The sequence below is a fragment of the Monopterus albus genome, unplaced genomic scaffold, assembly GCF_001952655.1.
Source record: "Monopterus albus unplaced genomic scaffold, M_albus_1.0 scaffold1.1, whole genome shotgun sequence".
In the NCBI taxonomy this organism is placed as follows: Eukaryota; Metazoa; Chordata; class Actinopteri; order Synbranchiformes; family Synbranchidae; genus Monopterus; species Monopterus albus.
Window position 1 is genome coordinate 6,307,222 of NW_018127881.1, and position 22,945 is coordinate 6,330,166.

Consider the following 22,945-nt stretch of genomic DNA (forward strand, 5'->3'; position numbering starts at 1 on the left):
AGATAAATCAGCGGCTCGGTGTGCTTTCTGCAGACTAGCCTATTGCATTTAATGTTGGCGTCAACAATGTATTTGATGCAATTTATTTGCCAGTAAATTGTGTGCTGTCACTGAATCTCCAGGAACTCAAAGCACACCTGACAAGGTAAGAAAAAAAAAAGTTCCTATTTCAACAGATATCTGACTGTCTTGATCAAACTGTTGATCAAACATTCAGCTTAGCCGCTCTTAAAATAACTGCTATATTTAGATTGTAGCTCAATATCATATCACATGCTGAAGCTTTTTATTTAGTGATGTGATGATGCCTTTTAATAACTGTCAAGTGATACACTCAGTTTGTCATTATTCATACTGTCGGCAGATGGCAGGAGGAATTTTCACCAGTTTGGATAATCTGTGTAATGTGGATGGTACAAATGTCCACCCCCTGGTGTGTCACCTGTGTGACGAGCAGTACAAGTCCCCATGTCTGCTGGATTGCTATCACATCTTCTGTGCCCACTGCCTGCGAGGCCGGACCAGTGACGGCCGTCTCAGCTGCCCCCTCTGTGGGTAAGACATAGCACTTTGAGGTTGATCCGGATCAATTTAGGCTGCATACAGATTGTCAGTCTTACAATGCCAAAGTCTGTCATTTCTGAACATCCTGCAAAAGTGAGAAGTTTATGTTCTTTATCTCCACACTCAAATTCCATCACAGACTGTTCTAGCTTTCCAAGGAAATATGTTGCCATGTACTTAGGATAAGTAAATAATCCCTTAAAAACATGAAGATCTAAAACAACTTTCTGAACTAAAAGGGTTGCTGAATACCGTGCCTAATATGATATCTGAGCCTGGCTATCACACCTGTGGTACTAAGCCATTAATCCCCAAACAAACTGACTAACTGTTTTGGTTGCCTCTAAAACCACTCAGTTTGAATTACAACCTCTCACAGCTTGTATCACGAGGATATTTGGTGATGCTGTGGGTTCAGCTGCGCAAATATGATACAAATGTTACTACAATAATATATATATATATTTTCTCCTTCCTACCCCATGGAGAGGCAAACATTTTGTGTTGAAAGCCAAATATTTTCCCACAGGTCCCAGTTTCGGGCAGTGTTGCCCAAAGGGATTCGTTCCACATAATTTGATTAGTAGATTGGTTTGGTTCATGCAGGAGCTTTAAGGAGAATCCAATTAGTTTCAGAGCACATCAAGTCTCTTTGGTTTGGTTTTAGCGGGCTGCTCAGCGGGCCCATTGCTGGCCTGGTGTGGGTATGGAGCTGGACTGAGTGGCTGGGGGAGCAGCCCAGTCTCTGATTTAGCCCTCAGCAGGGTCAACAAGTTTGGCTAAGACCAGTCACACAAGCAAAGTGTACTGGCATTTGGCACTGGTGTCTGCAGCTTAGGGCGATCAAAAGCAGGCACTTGGTTCCAATCCATTTCACCCCCTGTTAAGGAATGACAGATGGTTTACAATCACCTTCAGGCTTCCAGTCACTACATTATTCTCAGCAGCTTATATAATGTAACATACTGTATATTTTTTAGATGTAGTTTCACACTGAGAATCACATAAAAACCTCCTAGCTCCTAATGATCTGTGTTCTTTTCAAATTTCCACATTATACTATGAGCTAAGTATTGTGATTTACATTCATCTGCCTCACAGTGTTAAGGTTCATCATATGTGTCAGCAGCCTAAGACAAAGTAATGGCTAAGTAACCTGTTTTTAATCATAGTCCAAAGTATTCCGAAATGAGAGGGGAAAACCCAGACAATCCTTGGTTTTCTTTGGAAAGTAGGCACAGAGTCTGTGAGCTCTGCTGTCTGGGCTCAGGCTAAAAAGACCTGCTGCCTGGCAGCTACTATTTCCAGCCGCAGGCGCCACCCCCAGTCCAAAGTATTCCGAAATGAGAGGGGAAAACCCAGACAATCCTTGGTTTTCTTTGGAAAGTAGGCACAGAGTCTGTGAGCTCTGCTGTCTGGGCTCAGGCTAAAAAGACCTGCTGCCTGGCAGCTACTATTTCCAGCCGCAGCCGCAGCCTGCAAACAGCTGCTCACTCAAGAACCATGTAATCTAGGAATTCACTAGTCTGCTATTAGTAGAACACAATAGATCCCCGTTGCCATGAAAACTAGATAAAACACACACAGTAGAGGGGGCGAGGAGTATTTGCATCAATGCAGCTGAATTAGAATTAGGCTAACAGCCTAAGGTTTAAGTCAAACAGGCCTGCAAAAAAGCAGTTAATGTGACAGGAAACCACTTCATTGCATCTTCCTCTATAGCCTCTCCTCTGCTTATTGTAACTAGATTTAACAAACTACTACAGGTGAGATAAGTAATAAGTAAGATAATTATTTAGCATCAATAATAAATATATTCAAATAGTAAAGAAGCCAGTTCTGCAAGCCAAAAAAACAAGCTTTGGTTTTTGTCTGATATTTGTTAGTGGATAGATACCTTGGCGTTTTGGACATGGATGGTTGGATAAAACAAGCTACTTTAACTTCAGTATAAAATGTTTTAATTAATATTGAAAACATTCACAAGTTGCTCTAAAATGTTCTTATTCTACAGGGAAACTGTCCTGTAAATTGCTATGTAAAAGCATCCATATTTTAGAAGCATGTAATTCAGTAAATCTGTGTTTATAGTACACAGATTCATAGATTAGTGCAGAAATTAGTCAGAATTTCAAATACAGCAGCAAACCATCTTCTAGTATCTTCAAAATCAAAGAGCAGAGCTAAACTATCAATGTAGATATCACTTCATTGAGATGTTATGGTTACAGGTGTGCAAAAAGATTCATCTGTCACACAGTGTGTGGTTCACCGGCTTAAAAAAATCCTTTTATTCAGCTACTACAGAGCGCCATCTTCTGGGATGTCACAAGAATGCATAACTGAACTTCAATAACAGAAGCATCTCTTTCTTACTACTATACAAATCAAGTGACTTATGGAAACAACCATGCACCCAGTGCTTAAACTTAAAATGTATTGAAATATGAGGCAATATTACACAGGTCTTAGGGCAAAACAGAAACTACTGACTCATCAAGTCTGTTCAGAATAATCTAGTTGTTCAGTTTTTCTCTTGATATCCTTCAGTCCTCATGTCATTCAGACCGAGCTCTTCATTCTGCTCAAATGAGCGGGTGTACTTCTCGACAGTCATCTCAGGATCTGCCTCTGGGGCGTACACATTCTGCAGATAGCTATTTCCCACTGGGTCATCCAGGATAATGTGGGCATTCAGTTCTCCTGCGATAATTTTGTCCAATTTCTCTCCAAACTCTTTCAGCTTCTGTACCCGATCTGTGCTGCAGCTGTCCCCGTGGACAAAGGGGTTTTTGCCCACGATCAGGTCTTTGATGTCGCTCAGCAGCCCCTCCACAGTGGTGAACTTTCCCCCCAGAGCTCCCATCCCCAACTCAAACTCCAGCTCTGGGATTATGACAGCACATGTCTCTGACTTGAGTACATCTCGCGTTACGTCTGAAGGGTCGGTGATGTGCAGGGTGATCCTAGTGCCAAGCTCCTCCGTGGCTCCACCTGACTTCACCTCATTGGTCCGGTGGCCACAGCTGTCGCAGTTAGTGGCCATGATGATGACCTCCTTGAAGTGAGGGATCTGGACAAGCTTCATGTTGGTGGCAGCTGGCGCATTGCATTCTGGGCAGTTGGTGTTGAAGACCAGCACTTCATTTCTCATGGTCTGCAGGTCACTGCCTGCTGGCTCCTCATCCTGGTCATCATCAGGTCTGATTCCCAGCTGCACGTCCTGCTGGGCTGTCCGCTTGAAGTGGGAGATAGTGAGATTCTCATCCTTCTGAGGGGCAACTGGATTCTCTACATAACTGTTGCCTGACGGATCCTCTATCACCAGAGTGAATTCATTTTCAACATCTTTTAGCTTCCTCAGCTTCTGGATGAAGTCATCTATCATCTCAGCAACCTTAGGGTCATTCGCTCGTCTGACGGGTTGGTCTTGCTCCAACCCTGAAACTGCTCGGTCTAAAAGTCCCTCAACAGTAGAAAGTGAGCCTTTCTGGGTGAAGGGTGGGATTTCAAAATCCAGCTCGGGGATCCGGGTGGTTGCACTCTCTGCTTTCACGACCTCCCGGTCTAAATCCTGTTTCCTTTTGACTTTCAGCGTATAACAAACGCCTTGGTCCTGTATCCGGCCTGCAGACTGAATTTCAGTGTTGGAGAAGCCGCAGTTTCCACAGCTGAAAGAGCTGACTATTATTTCTTTAAAGAACGGTATCCTGGTCAGAAGCAAACGGGTCGTACCGTTCTGGTAGCAGTTCATACACAGGCTCTCGATCTCCGTCGGCTGCACGTCTTCGTCATCGGCGCTGATATCCTTGAAAACACTCCCGCCGCGCACATTCTCCTGGGTAATGGCAGACATTTCGGAGCCCGAATACGTTTCGCTAAAAACACAAACTGTTAAACGCACTGTCTCTACTCGTTCTGTGTTGTCTTCAGCTGGAACTTTCTAGATGATAAACCACGCTTCGACGACTGAGCTCATCGTGTTTCATAACCTCTTCCGCATTTTCTTCTTCGACGGCAGCAGTGTCCTGGACGTCACTGCTGTCCCCTCAGGGCTGCGGCAGTACTGCACCGCCAACTGCTGCAAAGAGGCAGCGCCAATGATTTTAGAGATACTACTGTATATAATTAAAACAATTTATTTATATGGAGCACTGAATTGTATATTGTATTCCTATTCAAAATTAACTCATTTTTATCTTTCATTTTCCTCTTTATAAGTCATTTTTAGATTTCTTCTTTTATTGTTTTTATTACATCTGCTAACAATCTTTAATGTTTTAATACAACATTTAAGTACCATGTTGTTGGAAGGCGATATTCACATAAATTCGCTTTGCTTTGCCAATAAAATGAACCATATACAGTAATTTTGGAAAAATATACATAATTAGAAACATTTTGGGGCTTGAGGACTTGTAGACTTGTCCAGTTGTGACGTGGATGCTGTACCTTGTGGTTTTGGTTTGAAGTGGTCATATGAAAATCAGCTGCTAGCATTTAGGGATTGTTTTTCTCCCATTTCTATTCTTCTTTTTTTTTATCTTTGCTTGGGATGGACCTCAGAATTGCTGGATTTATGCTCTTTGCATACGTCTTGCATAGATAGATGTATGTGGGCATAATTTCATAATAAATTGTTGTTGTTATACACCTTTTTACCAGAATGGGTGGTTTGATTTGTTTGCAGTTGGAGTGGTCTGGTTTGATTTTGTGTCTCTTGTCATACACTGATGAAATATAACCTTCCCATAATTAAACAGCATTAAGCTGGTAGTGTACAACAGCAGTACAAGAACAAATCACTTTTCACTGCACTTTCATTCTTCATTTTTATCACATCAAACAGTAATAATTAAAGATTGAAATATTACTAATTTGAAGATAAATGTCTGGATTTTCACTAAATGTCCCCCAAGCCATTTCATCTTTTGTCCTTTACCAAAGATATTTATCCACGGTAAAAGGGAATAATGGACTCCCACCAGAGGATCGTCTGCTGAAGTTCCTAGTTGACAACAATGCAGACGCTGAGGAGACAGTTCAGTGTGCCAACTGTGACCAGGAAAGTAATAAAACGGTACTAAAACACTTTACTTTGTGCAAAGTTTTAGTGGCATGATAGCATCATCAACAGATACTGAAAGAATATGTAGGCGAGACACAGACAGAAGATAAATGAACACTTATGAAAGCTTGACCATGAAGTGTTGGTGACTCAAAATCAAATGTTAACGTACATAGCTTTAAACAATAAAACCATGACATTACAACCATTATATACCCTTTCTGTACAGGACACAGTGGTGATGTACTACTGTAACACCTGCAGCCAGCCACTGTGTGGCGCCTGCAGGGAGCTGACTCACAAAGCCAGAATGTTTTCCCATCATGAGATTGTTTCCCTGGCCAAGAGAACCAAAGCTAAACACAGGAAGTGCTGTGAGTGCCACCTGTAAATTAATTCTGCAGCATTACAGGCCAGCAAGGTTTTATTACACCAGTACAGAAGAATGTTGCTTGTAAGCTATGGCCCTCCTGTGTTCTGTCAGAACTTCCTGGGCTGTAATGTTAAGTGCTAATCTAGCACTTCTGTGCACTGAAGTTAAAAAGCATCTGTGTCTCTGCAGCTCTCCATGAGGAGCCCTACATCCTGTTCTCAACTGAAAATAAGTCTATGCTTTGCATCAAGTGCTTCAGAGACATGCAATTGTGAGTGAATTCACCACACAAAATGCATGACTTTTCTCTTCTCCACATTAAATGAGATGGTCCTTGTTTACCACAGGGAGAGTCGGACTCACTGCATTGATATTGAAACAGCTTACATGCAGGGTTGTGAGATGCTGGACCAGGCAGTGCTGGTAAGCGAGTCCTGTTTGTTAACATACATATGTGCAACATTCAAGTTAAACATTTAGCATTTAAATAAGTCAAGGATGTAGCTGTGGTGATGAGAATGTGATAATGTGCAGTGTAGGTGCACTCAAATGATCTTTTAGCTCATTATAGTGCATTTTGAATATATAAACATATAAATGAGTGCAAATGATTTGAGCATTTCTTAATTAGCTGTCATTAAATTAAAATAATGTTTGTTCATACTTCACTACTCATGCTAGTTTTAGTTACCAGTAAATCTTTATCATCCCAGTTTACAGTATAAAAGAAAACCGAGTACACACCTGTGCAATGTCAATAAAATGATTCAAAACTGTATAATCTTACAATTGTTGTTTCAGCCTTCTCTGAGCATGACATTACAAAGCTTTTAATGATTGATGTCAAACGAGTAGTAGACAATGGTTCTTTCACTGACAGCCAGCTTCCTCCGCCCTCTGTAGGTGGTGAAGGAGCTGCAGACCTCAGCTCGAGAAGCAATTGTCCTGCTGAGAGCGATGATAGGCGAAGTGTGTCTGAATGTGGAGGAAGAAGAGAGTGCAATCTGCAGCCTGTTCAACAGCCTGCAGGTAACATAATGACCCTGATGCGACACATGTTGTCTGGGAGAGGGGTAAAGGGGGGTAAAGGTCGTAAAGCACTTTATAATTCAATAAATACACATTGTTTGTTATAATATTATACATTACAAAAACATCAAGACTGTGATTTACCAGAAAACCCCTACTCATATGGAACACATTTTGTGTTACTACTATCTACCCTAACATTCATTTATGTTACCACTAAGGCATGTGGACAGCTATCCACAAAAAGCAACATCCAAAATGTGTCTGTATCTATCTCTCTGTCTAATCTAATTCAGATGTCTTGGTGGCAGAGTGTGAAGTGTAAAGATGTAAAACTCTTCCATTGGAGAAGAAGAAATGTGTACATCTCTTCCTCCTCTTGGGGTTATACCACACTTGATACAGTACCAACATTTTGACCTGAGAAAGATCCGACTGGGATTGAAACATTTCCCGTCTGGAGTCAGTGTGCTGGTGTCATGCTGACTTCCAGCAGTGTGATGTAATGGTTTCCAGTGTTTTCCCTAATCATTACAAACATTTACATCATTTCAAAAAGCTGCTAAAGTACCATTTGAAACAACATTTGTCCCTGCCCCTCAGCATCCCAGGTGAATTCAACTTGCGTTAGGTCTGTTTAGAAAAAGTTATGTCAACTACGAACAAGTAGACTAAAGTGAATTTTTCAGATACTTTTGGTTTTTGAGACGTCTGGTGTTCACTGTCTATGTGTTAAATTTAACGAGTCTAGTCTAAGTTAACAATAAGACTCATATATTCTTTTGCTGTGTCCCAAATTTGTACTAATGCTATAGAGAATGTACTACTACTGTATTACTCGTTGTCAGTGTGTACTATGTTATCAGTTAGTATAGAAGCATTTCAACATACATTACCACTTAATACTAGCAGGAAATGATTCACTATGTGTGACATCTGTGGTCAATCACATGACTTTGGAATATCACTTCAACTAAACTTCACAAAAAGACATCAACATATTTTTCCCTGGATTCTAATATTTTTGGAGCTGCTTTCACACAATTAACAATTTATTTCAATTTTTCCAATTTGTGGCAGCATAGTGTGCATCAACAGCTCACTAAGAAATCAACCATATTCAGCAAGAATGTCTTTTTCACTGAGTCTCTAGTCCAGTGTGAACACACTACACAGAATCAGTATGGATGTGGGACACAGCACCTCCATGGCCACTGGATGTCCCTGTTAACTTAAGTTTGAGAGACGAGTGCTTTGCATGATGAACAATCCCAGATCGCAGACACCACACTGTTGAATTTCTGTCTGTTTTTTCCACATACTCTTGAAAATTCATTAGGTATTAGAGAGCTCAAGGGCATTTTCACAGCAGTGTAAATGGGCTGTGTTCTCTGTCGTTCTCTGATAGGAAAAACTAGCAGAGAGGAAGAAGATTCTGCTCAAAGCAGCTCAGAGGTAAAAAAAAAGAAATATATAAGGATTTACAGTCCTTATTTGGAAATGCTCTTTTATTGCCATTGTATTTACTAAATTGAATGCTATTATCCTCCTGTCACTGGGTTACTTGATACCTTTTCCATTGTATCAGGAAGCTTTGTATTTCATGTGATGAAGAGCAGCACCTTGCTTGCTCTGGAATAATCTCTTTCCTCACCAAACATTTTCATTTGAACAAGGCATGGTGCTGAATTAAAACCACTTCAGTGGAATAACATTTGTATACCTGCAGCACGTGTGGCCCAATCAATGAAAATGAGGCAAAGTGAAAGGGGTTGGTATACAACTATACAGCATATGAACAACTGCTGCTGACTGGATGCAGGCTTCAGATTTTGTGCAGTACATTTTGCACCAACTACTGAAAAATGAGGAACTTGCATCTGTTGCAGCACCCATTTACTGTATGTGGTGTCAAGCCTTTTTTCAGCACAGTATATTGTCCTGCAGGACCATAACTGCAAAGTGATTTAAAAAAAAAAAAGAATACATTACCTTGCAATAAGTGCCTAGTGTGAGGCTTTGAAATCATTCATTTACAGTAGCATACCCTGTAAGTATGCAGCCACTGTGATAACTGAAGCTCCTACAACATGCCAACAGGAGTCAGTTAAGTTTGACTTAATGTCTTCTAAGGTTTGCCACTGACGAGTCTTTAAGATCACATTATTACATATCAGTTACTGTAGATATTACAGAAATGGATGGTACTGGAAGATGAACAAACATCTTTGTTTCCACATTCTCTGTGAATCTGTAAACCTCCATTTCCTGTCAGCAAGAGTCTGAATCAAAACCATTTCTGAGCACTTCATGTCCTGTATGCATGGCCGTGATTGAATGAGAGCAATTTTGTGCATGTGATTGAACAAGTGGATCCGGTTGCACTCTGTGGGGATCTTTAATGAAATTTTTTTTGTGCCCCGTGTCATCCATCTCTCTGTCCCTCTTTCTACATTGCCTGGAAGTCATCCAGTGACTGGGTTCCTGGAAGGGTGTTAAGGTCTATTTATGCCCATCTTTGTGTGTCCGACCCCGTGTCTCTCCCTGTGTGTTTGTTATGGGAGAAGACAGATAGAGCAGATTAGCTTCTGGAAATATGGAGCTTGTGGTTGCATCTCCTGAGCTGAATCCTTTGAGTATTTGGCAGGCGTGGATGGTTTAGTGTTACATGCTGTTTGTGTCTGCAGTCAACATGAGGAGAAGGAGAAAGCACTAAAGGAACAGCTGTCACACCTGACGGCCCTCCTACCAACCCTCCAGGTAGAGTCAAATAAAGACCTGATGATAAATATTAATAAGTGGTTACAAAAACAGCTTCTAACATACAGTATTTATAAGTACAAATCCTGCAAACGTCTACTTTGATAAAAGTACAGAAGTATTCTCATCAAAAAGGACTTTATATAATTATCAAAAGTAAAAGTTCTGCAAACCAGTGAGAGTGGTAGGTTATTACATATGACAATATTAGATTGAAAATACTGATGCAGCAGTGTGTAAGCAGAATTTTATTGTCATAGCTGGTGGAGCAAGTTCGAAATACACTGTACAAAAAATTCATAGTTTTACAGACTTTTCATATATATTTGACAAATTTTACTTTTATTTCCAACATAATTAAAAAAAATCATGCCAAAATTAAAATAACAAGAAAATCTTGTAGATGTGAGTTACCATAAAGTTCAAATAAAAAAAAAGATTTTGTTTTTCACATAAGGCTTAAAATAGTTACAATTTCATAGTAATTTTAGAAATATTTACCATTTACTCTTCCCAGGCTTCCCAGAATGACCATCATGGTTTGCATAATTCCTTTAATATTATATAAAAACATATTGTCCTAGATTTACTTTAACTGTATTACAGACACAATAAGTTTCCACAATGAATGGGTTTGTCAAACTGAAAAAGAAAGAGTAAGTGAAGAGTCTTAACTCTCACACAGTGCATGCTGGGAAGCCCGCTAGTTAAATTATGAAACAGTAAAAAAGAAATATTTGTAAAATTACTATGAAATTGTAACTATTTAACTTTTTTATCTGAAAAAGGGAAATCTTCCCTTAATTCTGTAAAACTAAGAGTGTTTTTACACTGAACATTAGCTACTGAAGGTGATGTAGGATGAATGTAACGTGATGTAAATACGTATGGGTTTGCCGCTGTCTCATATTCCATCCCTCACCTATGAAACGTAGCCTTCAGCCTCTGATGTTTTTAGGTTCACCTCGTCACCTGTTCGGCCTTCCTCAACTCAGCCAACAAGTTTGAGTTTTTGGACATGGGCTATGTGAGTACAGCAACAATTGGAGGTTTATTATTATTATTGCATGTCATAGGGTTATTTTTTAATATTAATACAGAGTTACAGCGCTACATGCAGGTAAGAACGAAGGAGAGGGCAGGAAAGGGGAAAATGTGTACAGGAAACCTAACAAAGTCTAAAAATTCACATCAACAACTGGACAAAAAGTGTCAACAAAAATGAATAAATTCAACAGAGTCGAAGTGTTGACGCACTGTGTATACCTTGATGTACACACTATGAATGACACTTTCCATTATCAATGAGTCTAAAACAAGCCTGTCCATTGTATATAACAAAGGACACTGAAGGAGTTCTGAAGAACTTTTCTTGGCAAGAGCAATGTTTCAGTATTAGCTGGTCTGAATGGAGGCTACCTGTAGTCTCTCAGTGAGGTGAAACCAGTCACCCAATCACACCCAGATGTTCTTGCTCACACAGCAACTCATGGAGAGGCTGAAGAGGATTGTAAAGCTCCCTCATCGACTGAGACCGGTGCAGAGCAGCAAAGTGAGTGGAAACAGCCTTCACACTCAGACAAAAGACGGGTTAATGTTAATGTATAGTAAAAGACAAAAACAGGCAAAACAACAAAGCTCTTATATTATGGAGGATACAGCATAAATGAACCTAGTGAACCCACTGTAGAACACAGACCTACTGTACAAGCAGGACAACCACAACGTACCAAAAACAAGACTATGAATATCACAAAGAACCTTTTACTATAGTTTTATAGGTAAAATCAAAGGTCTCTTTGCTTACACTATACAATCGTTTAACAAACCAAGAAATCAATCCTAAACAGCTACGAACCGAAAATCTGGTAGCATCAAAAAATGTTCATTAGGTTTGAAAGTTCACCTAAAACCTTGAGAAAAGCAGCTTGACTAAATAACTCAAGGCCCATTGAACTCCAGAGCCAAGAAGAAGCTAGTAACCAAACCTTGAGATAAAATGATTTTGTCAAAAATCTTTTTCTGTGGCAATGTTTCCCTGTTAATCAGTCGCTGCTGCAGTGTTTTTCCACACGGAGCTCAGCTGGTGCTGCTGACAGAACCAAATGCAGAAAATGGAAAAGATCTGAGAAACACAGTCAGTATTTATCATTGTCATTAGTGATAAACAAGTCAATTATTGTGTAATAAATACTGTATAGTAAATCAGGAGCACATAGATGGGTTTTAAGTCATAGGAAAAAAACAGCAGAAGAGCTTCAGTTTCCTCTTTTGATGTTTCCATGTTTGTGATGGTGAACACTGTCTGACATGTCACCAGGTTCAACTCTGATCTTTGCCACATCCATAGCATATTTATAACATCACTTTCATTCTCATAAAATCATTCAGTGACCCCCAGTGCCCTGTATGAAAGCATCTACATACCTTATGTTTCCCTGCTCAGGTTTGGCCTTTCATTTGACACCTGTCTCTAAACAAAAACGTCCCAGATCTAAGCCAGAATCTTTTAGGCTTGTTTAGTGATTTTCTTTCATTTCTTTTTCTTCTAAATGCTGATAATGAGAATAACAATTACACCATTGTTAGTAATATTTGTCATATTGCTACTTCTTAAGGTTTCTCTTCTTTCCATTATATTGTAGGGTTCACTGTAGAAATGGGTGTGAATCTGGCATCACCGAGCTTTCTTTCTTTCTTAGATCAACACAGACTACAGAAACGAGTTCGCCCGCTCTCTGGAGCCCTTGCTGCTGCTGGGACAGCGCTGCCCCCCCTCTGTTGCTGGATCTACATGTGTTGCAACAAGGTAAGATCACCAACCCAACGTCAGTGACCCAGCTGCCAAATACCATTTGAATGTAATCACTAAATGATCCCTTCCTGTAAGGTTTTATTTTACAATGTACTTCTAATGCCTGAACACTGCCATGACATCTTCTAGATTCTTCCAAGAAAAGGAAAAAATTCTGGGCAGAAAATTTCACACTTGTGAAGCGTCCAAACTTAAAATCCCCACATGGTTTGCAAGTACAGATGGTAGACAGCGCAGACTGCAGCATGAAGGAAAGAGGCGCCACACTGAGTCCCACTGTGGCAGCCATTCTGTCTGTCTATAAGCTCTGTACACTGATATGTTTACGTAAGTCACCTTGTTGCATGGGGGCTTGGAAGGAGGTTTTGGAAAGCTACGGTTCTGCTGGGGCCAGGACAGGAACAAAGCCGCTACCGTCCGAGAAAGGGATGGATGAACATAGATGTATATAGTCACAGCAGTTTCCTGTTTGATGTCTTGTTTTATATAGATATCCAGTTTGTTTGCCACCAGAAAGCAAAACATCAGAGCATAAACAATACAATCTAATCTTTTGACAATTCTATTAACTCACCAGTAAATATTCTCTTTATGTAAACACCCATTAGAACAAAGATTGTCCCTTTTCCTGTGCCTCATGTCCCTCCCCACATACACCCACTCCCATGACAGATTCTTTGCCACATCAGTGTCTCCCAACTGTTCACAGGTCCTTAAGCCCACCCACTAATGCCAACACTGATGACGCTCCTTTCCAACATGTTTAGCACCCTGCTTGTGAAAGACGTAAAGTGGGCTGGGATCGGTGACGGACCGGCTGGCACTATTTTTATCATAATTTCACAGAACTCTCCAGGATTCATCTGGAGGTTGGCACGCAGAAGCGGTGGGGCTGCTTTGTTCCAGGTCACTGATGTCAATGCTTTAGCTCTTTAATTGGCATCACTCGTTGGGAGGCTGAGAGGATGGCATGTGTATGGCAGAGAGAGGAGCATACATGTTTTAGACAAGTCTTCTGTTGCATCAACAGTGGGCAAGAAGGCAGGGCCCAGAGCCTACCAGATCCCAGGTAAATGTCTATATATTTTATTTATCAATCTTAAGTCTTTGCAGTTTTGTGGAGGTTCAAGTAAAAGACTTTTAGAGAGTAAACTAGAAGTGAGACCAGAGGCAGGGTCACAGCCTGGCTGTCTTTGCTTTTTGGTGAATTTCTGTTAATGCCATTGGAAAAGTGAGATGACAGTAGTTACACAAGGTGCTTGACTCCACCATTTTTCTAGTCCACCTCATACAGCAGTTCAAAGATGGGGATAGAAATAAGCTTTTCCTCACCGTATGGTATTTCAGAGCGCCGCCCACCTGGTATCAGCTTGTTGCTCAGCGCGACTGATTGTGTTGCTATGTCTGATGCATCCTCAGTTGCTGTCACAGAGTTCCTTTTCCCACTTGTCAGCCACTATGCAGGATGCAGACCGGGCAGAGACTGGTGGACGGCTAGCTTTTTGTTATCATAATTTCACAGAACAGAAGCTGTACAGATGAGTTCCTTCATGTAGCTGATGCTATTGCTGTAGCACTGTCAAAGTCTTTAATTGGCTGTGCTGGGACACAACCTGGACGCTCAGAGGATAGCGCTGGTAATGCAACGTCAGAGGGATTTGTTCACATCTCCACTGTTGCAGAATGTCTTCATAAAGCAGGACTGAGGTTTTACTAGAGACCAGATAAATGTAAATGTATGTTTAGTCTTGGTGAAGGTAATGTGAGTGTTCTGACTGACAGCACAAGCTCTCTCTACTGTCTGGTGTGTTGATTCACTTCATGCACATGACACAATGAGCAATGATTGAAAAGTTTCTTTTGAATTACTCAGAACTGATAGTAGTGAAATCAAAACTTAATTGTCAATCAACTCAAAGTCAATAAATGAAAGTTCATTTGATGTAAAAGAAAAGTTTGACCTCTTTATAACAGAGAGACAGACACTACCACTGAGTTATTCTTGAGGGATCTACAAAGAAAAGTTAAACAGAGAATATGGTTAGATTAGATTTTCTATAGAAAACCATAGTTGTTTATCTTGCATATAAGATCGAGAGCCATAAGTGGCAGTGAATATGAAATTCAGGTTGTGTTTTCTTGCATATAGAATGCACCAGTGCCCTGCTGCTAGCAGCGACAGCTCAGGGAGCCAGTAACTGGAAAAACAGAGTAGACTCCAAATAATATGCACATGTATTCAGTTCTTAGTTTTTTTTAAGAGTATGTGAAGAAAACCTGCACATATGAGCTTGTTTATATAATATTTATATAGTTTAAGTGTAGAAGCTGATGCAAGCAATAGTGTTATTGATCAGTTTGGTCAATAACAGGGTTTAGTGTATTTACATACTATGAAGCTTTAACCCTTCTGTGGTTTGAGAGACAGGGGTTGGCTACAAGTAATATTTTGTTGGTGGCAAATAATGCCATTCAATTATTAGTGAGAGAAACAAGTCAGCTGTCATGGTTTTTCCCCTCACCACAGGCTCCAGTCCCCTCTCTCCATGACCTGCCGCTCCCCATCTCTCAGTGACATGCCACTGGGCTCTGTGCTGGGGCGAAGACCCACTGCTCACCGCAACATCTGCACCAAGGTCCTCCTGGCCGAGGGGAGGGAAACACCCTTCACCGAGCACTGCCGCAACTATGAGAACACCTACAGGGTGAGCAGCACTGTGACATGAAGTCGATTTACAGGCACATTTCTGGCAATTACTTCATGTGTTTATCAAGAATATTATTTTATAAACTGACAGAAAGTGTATAATGAATTGCACTCACAAGGAAGTTGTAAGGAATTCACTGTTACTATAGAACCATAATCTAAGGTCAAACTTATTATTTATTGGGATAAACTGACTGGAAGTAAGATGCTGTATGTATTAAAATGTGAGTTTATGTTCATAGTTTATTTATAAATCTCCTGTGTTGCATGTGCATGGTTAAAACTGCTGCAGACTTTTCTTCATGGGGTCCACAGCAGTCGATGAGAAGCCATCTCTGATCCTCAAAATAAAGCAGTGAAAAGGCAGCATCATAAATTCTTCTGCAAACTCATTCTCAGCCTGTCTAGTGGGCAACAAGCTTCTCATGCTCAGCTGCATTTCAGCTAGCATCTGCACATCCATCAAATTTGTGCTGTGTTAAAGACACTGAAGCACCTTTTAAGTTTCACATTTGGATGTGTGTCTTCTTAGACTCTTCAGACAGAGTTTCAGAATCTGAAGGACCAGATTCAGGAGCTGCACCGAGACCTGACCAAGCACCACTCCATCATCAATACAGATAAAATGGGAGAGATCCTGGACAGATCGCTGCACATTGACAGCCAGATAGCAGCCCAGTACTCCACTGTGGAAACTATGAGAGTCATGTTTGAAGAGGTGCGTCAGGTTAATGTTCTGGCCTAGCTCTGTCGGGCACTTCTGACAAAATGTTTTCTACATTTGTCATCAGTCAGTGCACCTAGCTGCATGCTAACAAGCTAGTTTTCAGCCACCGCTATAAATGTTGCCTGCTGGGAATGTAAACACAGGAAAAAGAAGAGTAGCAAATGTCAAAGTGTGCCATGGGTTGACTGACCTCAGTTCAGTTAATGTTTCATTTTATGAGACCAGTTTTCCTTCACAGATCTGGGACGAGACTTTCCAGAGGGTCACGAATGAACAGGAGATCTATGAAGGTTTGTCTTTAAAAATCACATTAAAATACACATTTATATTTTTCTCATGTCTGGTCTGTTTCTCATTTCATATATTGATGCTATTATAATCTTTTTTTTTTATTATTCCAGCCCAGCTTCATGACCTGATGCAGCTGAAACAGGAGAACTCCTACCTAACCACTATCGCCAGACAGATCAGCCCTTACATCCTGTCCATTGCCAAAGTCAAAGAGAGACTCGAGCCCAGGTGTTCTATTCAGAAGATGTATTACCTACTTACTGTGCGGTCCATCTGCTGCCATACTGGCTGACTGATGACACTGACTGGGAAGAAATAAAAGCTTTTCAGCAAAGCTTTGATATGAAGAGCCACTTCACAAAGCATGTATAGATGTACAGTTGTATGTCTTGTAAACAGTTGTAGTTGATTTCTTTTTTTTTCCAAATTTGGTGTCACCCAACAAAGTCAATGTGACTTTCCCTCATTTTTAAGCTGCCTTGTTTTCATTTTAATGATGAAATCCATTTAAAGAGGAGTTAAACATTTAAGGATAAGGCTAATTAAGTTCAACAAGTCTCATGAAAAGGACCAAACCAGTTATATTATATGTAATATTCTCTGTGTGGGATATTCCTTTGTACCACACAGCTCTACTGTTGTCCAAACACAATTAAAAACACATCGGTGAACCTTAGCTTTGCACTGGGGAGACATGTTCCTTCATTACCATGAATATGGACACTGTAGTTTAACTTAACTCAGTTCCTCATGCATCGCTTTGCTCTAGGAAATACTCACTAGAGCAGCAAATTTGTATTAAATAGTCTGCAACAGTCATCATAAAACTACAATGCCCTGTGGTTTTAGCAAATTACCGAGCAAAGAAGATGAAACAGCATTATTGTGATCCGTTCTTAAAGATTTACACCTTCAGTAGGAACCGATGGGCCTGGGGATCTGCTGACATTAAGGAGAACAAAGAATGAAACCAGCCTTGTCCTTTAAAGGCTTTCACAACTGAGGAAAGTTATCATATGTCAAAATGTGTTTTCTAGGTTTCAGGAGCCTAAAGAGCACCACGATGACCGCAAAGAAACAATGCTGAAAATCTATGATGACAGCACAATAGCAAAGGAAGGTCAAGACAGGTACTGACGCATACTGCATGTACAACTGTAGTTTTTTTTTAATGTAAAACCTGGTATTAGACAGAATTTAACATAAAGTCAAGTTTCTATGTACACATGCAACTGCAGTACATCGAGGTACGTTAGCTACAGAAGCAGATATAACAAGTTAACGAGCCACTGTGAAGCATAAAAATGGTTTATTTTATATTTCATTTTACTTTATACAGTATAATGATTTAAGAACTGCACTCATTCATAAAATGGTTCTTCTCACTGAAAGATAATTAAAGGTTTGATTTGTGTTTCACTGTAGGGACAAAGTTTATTTGCAGAGCTAAGGGAGAAAAAGGAAAGTATTCTGTACATGATCTATAGTTTTCCTAGTAATTTATGTCCTTGGTGATAAATTGGGTCTCTTATAAATGCACAAAAAAATAGTACAAATATCCACAAATCATTTAAATGTGTGATAATGACTACTCTAAATATTCAGATTAACCAAAGTCTCTGGCATCAGAATAGCATTATGTAATAAATACTTGTTGGATTTTGGAGTGAGGCTCTTCATTTACTCTTGTTGACAGTGACAGCCAGGGCAGCGTCACAGACGAGTCAGGGGAGAGCTCTGTCAAGAACAATCGTCCAGGCAGGCAGAGGGGCCTCACAGACACGACCAGCCACAGTGAGATGCCTTCATAAACACCATGTCCGCCTCTTCTCCCCCCTGCCCCTTTGCAGTCATGGTTCCTATTTCAACCATAACAAGCCCAGGATGGTACAGTATGTACTCGGCTGTCCAGATTCTATACACATCATTTTTTCATCAGCAGGGAGCTGTCAACAGCTCCGAGACGAGCCCTTGGATTGACACTGACTGGATGTAAACATAGAGATCAATGACTCACAGCTGTCAGAGCCTGACACGGACAGCCTCCTTGTTCAAAATGGACAAACATAACAATCCCATGAAGAATTCCTCTGGCGCTGTTTAGGAGCCATGGACCTCTTTAACACAGCGACAGACTGTTGTTCTGTTTGTGCTTTGACTGTTAAAATGATAAATATGCTGAGTGTAAATTGTCACTGTCTTTTTTTCTACAAGTGTTGAATTGCTTTTAGCAGAATCTATTCTTTGCATGAAACATTTCTGTGGAGGCTGGAGGCTGATGATGAGTGACCGCCCAGGTCTGAAGATCTTGATGATTGTTGAACCGGTGCGACAGCAAGTGCAACAGTGTGTGTGTCACTCTGGGTGTCAGCGCAGGTCTCATATTGATGTGTGCAAGCATTAATCTCCTCCAAAATGAAGCGGTCTTCCCCATGATTGTTTCTGGAGAAGACCAACCCCCCCCCCAGAAATGACAGAAGTGTGTGAAAGTTACTGGCCTTAACCCCAATCTCCTGCTCAGCCTACATTCAACTAGGTTTGCCTCTTTTCCTCTCCCTTCTCCTGCTTTCTGCCCTATATATTCTTCTTAATTAATCATGTCAGTGATTTACACAAAAAGTGGAACATAAAGTTATTTACTATACTGCTGCAAAAGCAGGGTGAGCTAGTAGAGCTGCCTCATATCACCAGACAAATGTGAATTTTAAGTGGTTCCAGAAGATAGTGCTGCTGACTGTAAAACATTTTGAAGGACTTTCTTTTTCTGCCAAGAAAAACGGTGTCTTTAAGAAACAGCTTAGTACACAGAAGCGATTCAAGGTGAAACCTCCCCACCTGCTAGCAGCACAGAGACAAGGACGACCCCTGTTCTCTGCTCAGGTAAGGCTGATAATGAGGAGCTAGACTTCAACAAACAGAAGTTATTTACTTTACATAGTCGGAGCTAAAGTGGGTTTGTTCAGAGCTACAGCTCCACAGCAACTATTGGGGTCACGCTGGCCTTAAGGAGCAGTCCTGCTCTGCAGAGGAATCAGAAGTGCAGATTCATTAAAAATACATCTGTGACAGCAGAGTAACAAATGGCTGTGCCTGTGCTCTGGTCCTGTACTCCCTCCCCATGGTCATTCATCATCGGCACTCATCGAAGCACCTCCTCGTTCATTGTTCATTATTCTCTCCTTCTCTCTCAGGCTCTGCTCAGCTCCCTCGCATACGGAGAAAATACATAAAACTCCAAAGGTTATTTTGCTCCAAAAAAGGTATTTCTGAGAGGCATTTGTGACACATTCAGAGGCGAGATTCACAGAGAGATGGTTCTCCTTTGTTAACAATTAAGACACCTTTGCTCCATTCACTTTACAACAGGATAGACTAAAGGAAAAACCCTCATTCAAGGCTGCATTTTAAACACAAGTCTTCATCATCATGTTAATGAGTAGCAACATTAAAGATAGAAAAGAGAGACGAGATAAAATTAAAGTTTAAAAATCTGAGTGTTAAAAATGGGTCACTGAAGAAATAAAAGAGTGTGGCATTAAAATGAATACTGGATTTCCAGTATAATAAATATGAAAATACAGTCACAGGTTTTAATTATGCTGCATTCAAAGCTTGCTACTTGTATACTGAACTTGGGCACATTTACATTTTCATATATTTGCTATAGTTTGGATTGTGGCTATAAAAGCATGTGATGAGTCAATCCAACTTGTTTCTTTTCATTTCCAACAAACAAAACCAGTAAATCAACTGATCAATTGGTTCTTTGCCCACCGGTGAGGGATGTGTTGGCCCCTTCTCTGCCCTCTGCTGTGGACAGAAGGTGGTTTGAAATCAATTTTTATGTCATCGTTGGTGACAGATGCAGGAGGCCGCATTGTGAAAAGGGCAAAGGGTTGAGGGAGCTCCCCTGTGGGGCCTCGAGATGCTTGAGGCATAAAAATGTCATTCCTGAATCAATTTCACATATGAACACTGGTTTAATCTCTGAGGGGTTCTGAGCCAGACTTCAGGCATCAGGTGGGGGTTCAGTAACAATGTTCAGTTTATGGATACTCCATTACTGTCTTTCCATCCAAGCCAGGGATTCATTCTTCTGTGCACCTGAACTCAGAGACATGTAGGTCAAAGTATATTCTTTATCACTCAGTGCCTCCATGCTGGTAATTCACTCGGGAGTCATAGCCAAAGGTTTCCATTTGACCCCAGAGGCTTTCAGGGCCATATTTATATTCCTTTGGTCCTATTTCTGGAAGTGTGTCAATTAAAAACAAACATGCCACCTGCATCTTATTTGTATTGATTTATTTAAAATATTTAAATATGCAAAGACATTTTGGGAGTTGGGGCTCAGTTTTAAAGGCTAGTTTACACTGAGCTCTTGTTTTCTGAAAATCAATTAATAAACAGAAATGGTGAGGGGAGAGTGTGGAAAACTGAACCTAACAGTCTGTGTTAAATTAACATTATGAATTAAGGTTGTAGGACTAAGATTGTGTATTGAGTCTTGATGTTATTTGAAATTGTATTTATCTCAGACACCACAGACAAATCATTTGTCTTATGTGCACTGCATTTTCTGTATAAAACTGATAAAGAAGTAAACGTTTGGTTCACTGTTGTAGCTTTTCTAGGGTCTAAACAACATAAAATACTTTAAACTCTATTGACCAATGTGATTTCAGAAATATGTCACTTCAGGACGCTGTGAATAAGACATTTAATGCTGTGTTGGAAGTCTGCAGTCTTTCTCTCTGGAGATGGTTGCTAATGCAGTAAGAGAGCTGACAAATTGAGTTCCTTTTATTGCATTGAACAACGAGGGCAGCAAGTGAGCGTGTCCTTGACTCGGAGGAATCACAGGTGTGAGCCTCAGGATGCGTCAGACCCGCACACATGCAAGACTCAGGAGATGCAGCCCAGCGGCTCCTTATTAATCAATAGCTTGTTGGGCTGTTGGTGTTTCCCACCTCCCCTACTTTTCACCTCCTTCCTTCTTCTCCCTCTCCAATATCCACCCTCTCTTCTGTTTTCATTTTCAGCCACAGACTCCCATTCTGGTTCAGAGTGGGGCACAAACGAACTAACACTGGTTCCCTGTTAATAATAATACAGGAAAAAAGAGTGGTAAAGAAGGCACTACAGGGTTCAGCTAGGACAAGGTGGACAATAGGGTAAAATGTGCATAGCTGAGTTGGGCATATTGGGGGGGGGGGGCATAGATTAGGAGAGCTTCTTGGAACTAATAATTTTAAGACAATAAAGACGGTGCTCTTTGGCCGAGGGAACTTTCTTAAGCAATGACTGTATGTAACAGAACAGAGATGTGCTGACCACAGACAGGCAAAAAAAAAACAACCAAACAAAAGTTAAATGCCTGCATTATACTGGCAAATTCTAGAAACGCAATGTGATTAACAAATAACTTTGACGCATTTCAACTTCTAACCTTCTTCAAGAAGCTACAGACCAAAGCCTGGAAGGCAAACTTAAGTAGACAGAGGAAGTAACTAGCAGGTGAAATCAACCGCTCACTTTGAGAAAAACTAATGGAGAATATGAAGAACCTGGTTAAAAATCCTGGCAAATTAGAAACATACATTTGTGTTTTTGTAAGTTGTGCAGTGCCTGATTCACTCAGTTTTATGGATAGCTGTTGGCTGATGTACCTGTAGATGTCAATATGTCAGTGGACTGACAAGTGGATAATTCAACAACTTCATCTAGCCAACATCTCAAACTTGGATTAAATTTACATACAGTATATATCTATTTTATTTGTAACTATTACTGTTTTTTCTACAATATTATTTGACAGAATGGTCACACACTTGTTGGTTACAGGAAAAAAATGGATGCACAATATTTTATGAGACTATTTCTTGGGTGTGACATTGTTTTGTCATCAAAATGTGGTGTTAAATGTTGACGCTGACAAAGAAAATGGCTGGCTGTAGCTGTACTATGAGGTCCTGAACATGCCATAGTGGTGCAGGCAAATATTAGTACTGTATGTGTACATGACTGCCTTGTAGAAATGAAAGTCATCAGAGACACAAGCCTTGACTAGACGTTCACATTCTGTGTGTACTACAGCAGTACTTTGTAATTTATTGAAGTACACTTGTTATTACCTGGGGTGTGTGGAGGGTGATTTCAGTTACTTTAATTACAGCACAGTGCAAAAGGCAGCAGACAGAAAATAAGTTTTTGTCTGTCATGGCAGTTTTTAAAAATATTTTTAACATTCCTGTGCCATTTTAGGTCAACTACATTAGCGATGTTATGCAGGGTATTGTATCTAGTGGCTGAAGTGTGTTTGGGTGGGTTTTGGCTCTCACTGAAAATGGGTTAAAAGTGGTCTCCGGGAATGTGCACAGTGAAGTGAACAAAGCAGGACAAATACACTGTGCTGAATAAATAAAAGCAGGGCAGTAAAGATATCAGAGCAGCAGGGTGAGAGTAAATAGACACATGATGGAGAAGAAGAATAAAAAAATACCTGAGAGAAGAGCAGAGAGATTTTCAGTTTCAAAATGCTTAGGTATTTGTGCATACAGATGCAAATGTCATGTAAATCCTCTATGCATGGTTGTTTTTTTATGTAAAAA

The 22,945-nt window shown here is 40.4% G+C and overlaps 2 protein-coding genes across 3 annotated transcripts; one reads left to right on the forward strand and one right to left on the reverse strand.

Moving 5' to 3' along the window:
• The first annotated feature begins 56 nt into the window (after positions 1 to 56).
• Positions 57 to 18,511, forward strand: rnf207a (ring finger protein 207a). 2 transcript variants are annotated; one of them, XM_020614529.1, is made up of 18 exons: positions 57 to 145; positions 365 to 555; positions 5,512 to 5,644; positions 5,862 to 6,006; positions 6,195 to 6,276; positions 6,353 to 6,428; positions 6,909 to 7,034; positions 8,443 to 8,489; positions 9,722 to 9,794; positions 10,753 to 10,821; positions 11,278 to 11,346; positions 12,497 to 12,603; positions 15,137 to 15,314; positions 15,849 to 16,034; positions 16,282 to 16,333; positions 16,445 to 16,562; positions 17,372 to 17,464; positions 18,031 to 18,511. In XM_020614529.1, exons 2-18 carry the CDS (start codon positions 365 to 367, stop codon positions 18,143 to 18,145), a joined length of 1,860 nt encoding a protein of 619 aa, XP_020470185.1. In that variant the 5' UTR covers positions 57 to 145; the 3' UTR covers positions 18,146 to 18,511. The 2 variants fall into 2 exon arrangements, with proteins under 2 accessions (XP_020470185.1, XP_020470994.1); XM_020615338.1 differs by having other exon boundaries at positions 17,760 to 18,117.
• Positions 2,827 to 4,651, reverse strand: zpr1 (ZPR1 zinc finger). The gene has a single exon (XM_020616514.1). It carries the CDS (start codon positions 4,418 to 4,420, stop codon positions 3,089 to 3,091), a length of 1,332 nt encoding a protein of 443 aa, XP_020472170.1. The 5' UTR covers positions 4,421 to 4,651; the 3' UTR covers positions 2,827 to 3,088.
• Positions 18,512 to 22,945: the final 4,434 nt, after the last annotated feature.

Excerpts from the sequence above, each read along its gene's own strand:
- zpr1 (XM_020616514.1), bottom strand. The coding sequence starts at position 4,420 with ATGTCTGCCATTACCCAGGAGAATGTGCGCGGCGGGAGTGTTTTCAAG.
- rnf207a (XM_020614529.1), top strand. The coding sequence starts at position 365 with ATGGCAGGAGGAATTTTCACCAGTTTGGATAATCTGTGTAATGTGGAT. Across the intron at positions 7,035-8,442 it reads GCCTGTTCAACAGCCTGCAG|GAAAAACTAGCAGAGAGGAA; the intron begins GTAACATAATGA and ends GTTCTCTGATAG. Across the intron at positions 11,347-12,496 it reads GACCGGTGCAGAGCAGCAAA|ATCAACACAGACTACAGAAA; the intron begins GTGAGTGGAAAC and ends TTTCTTTCTTAG.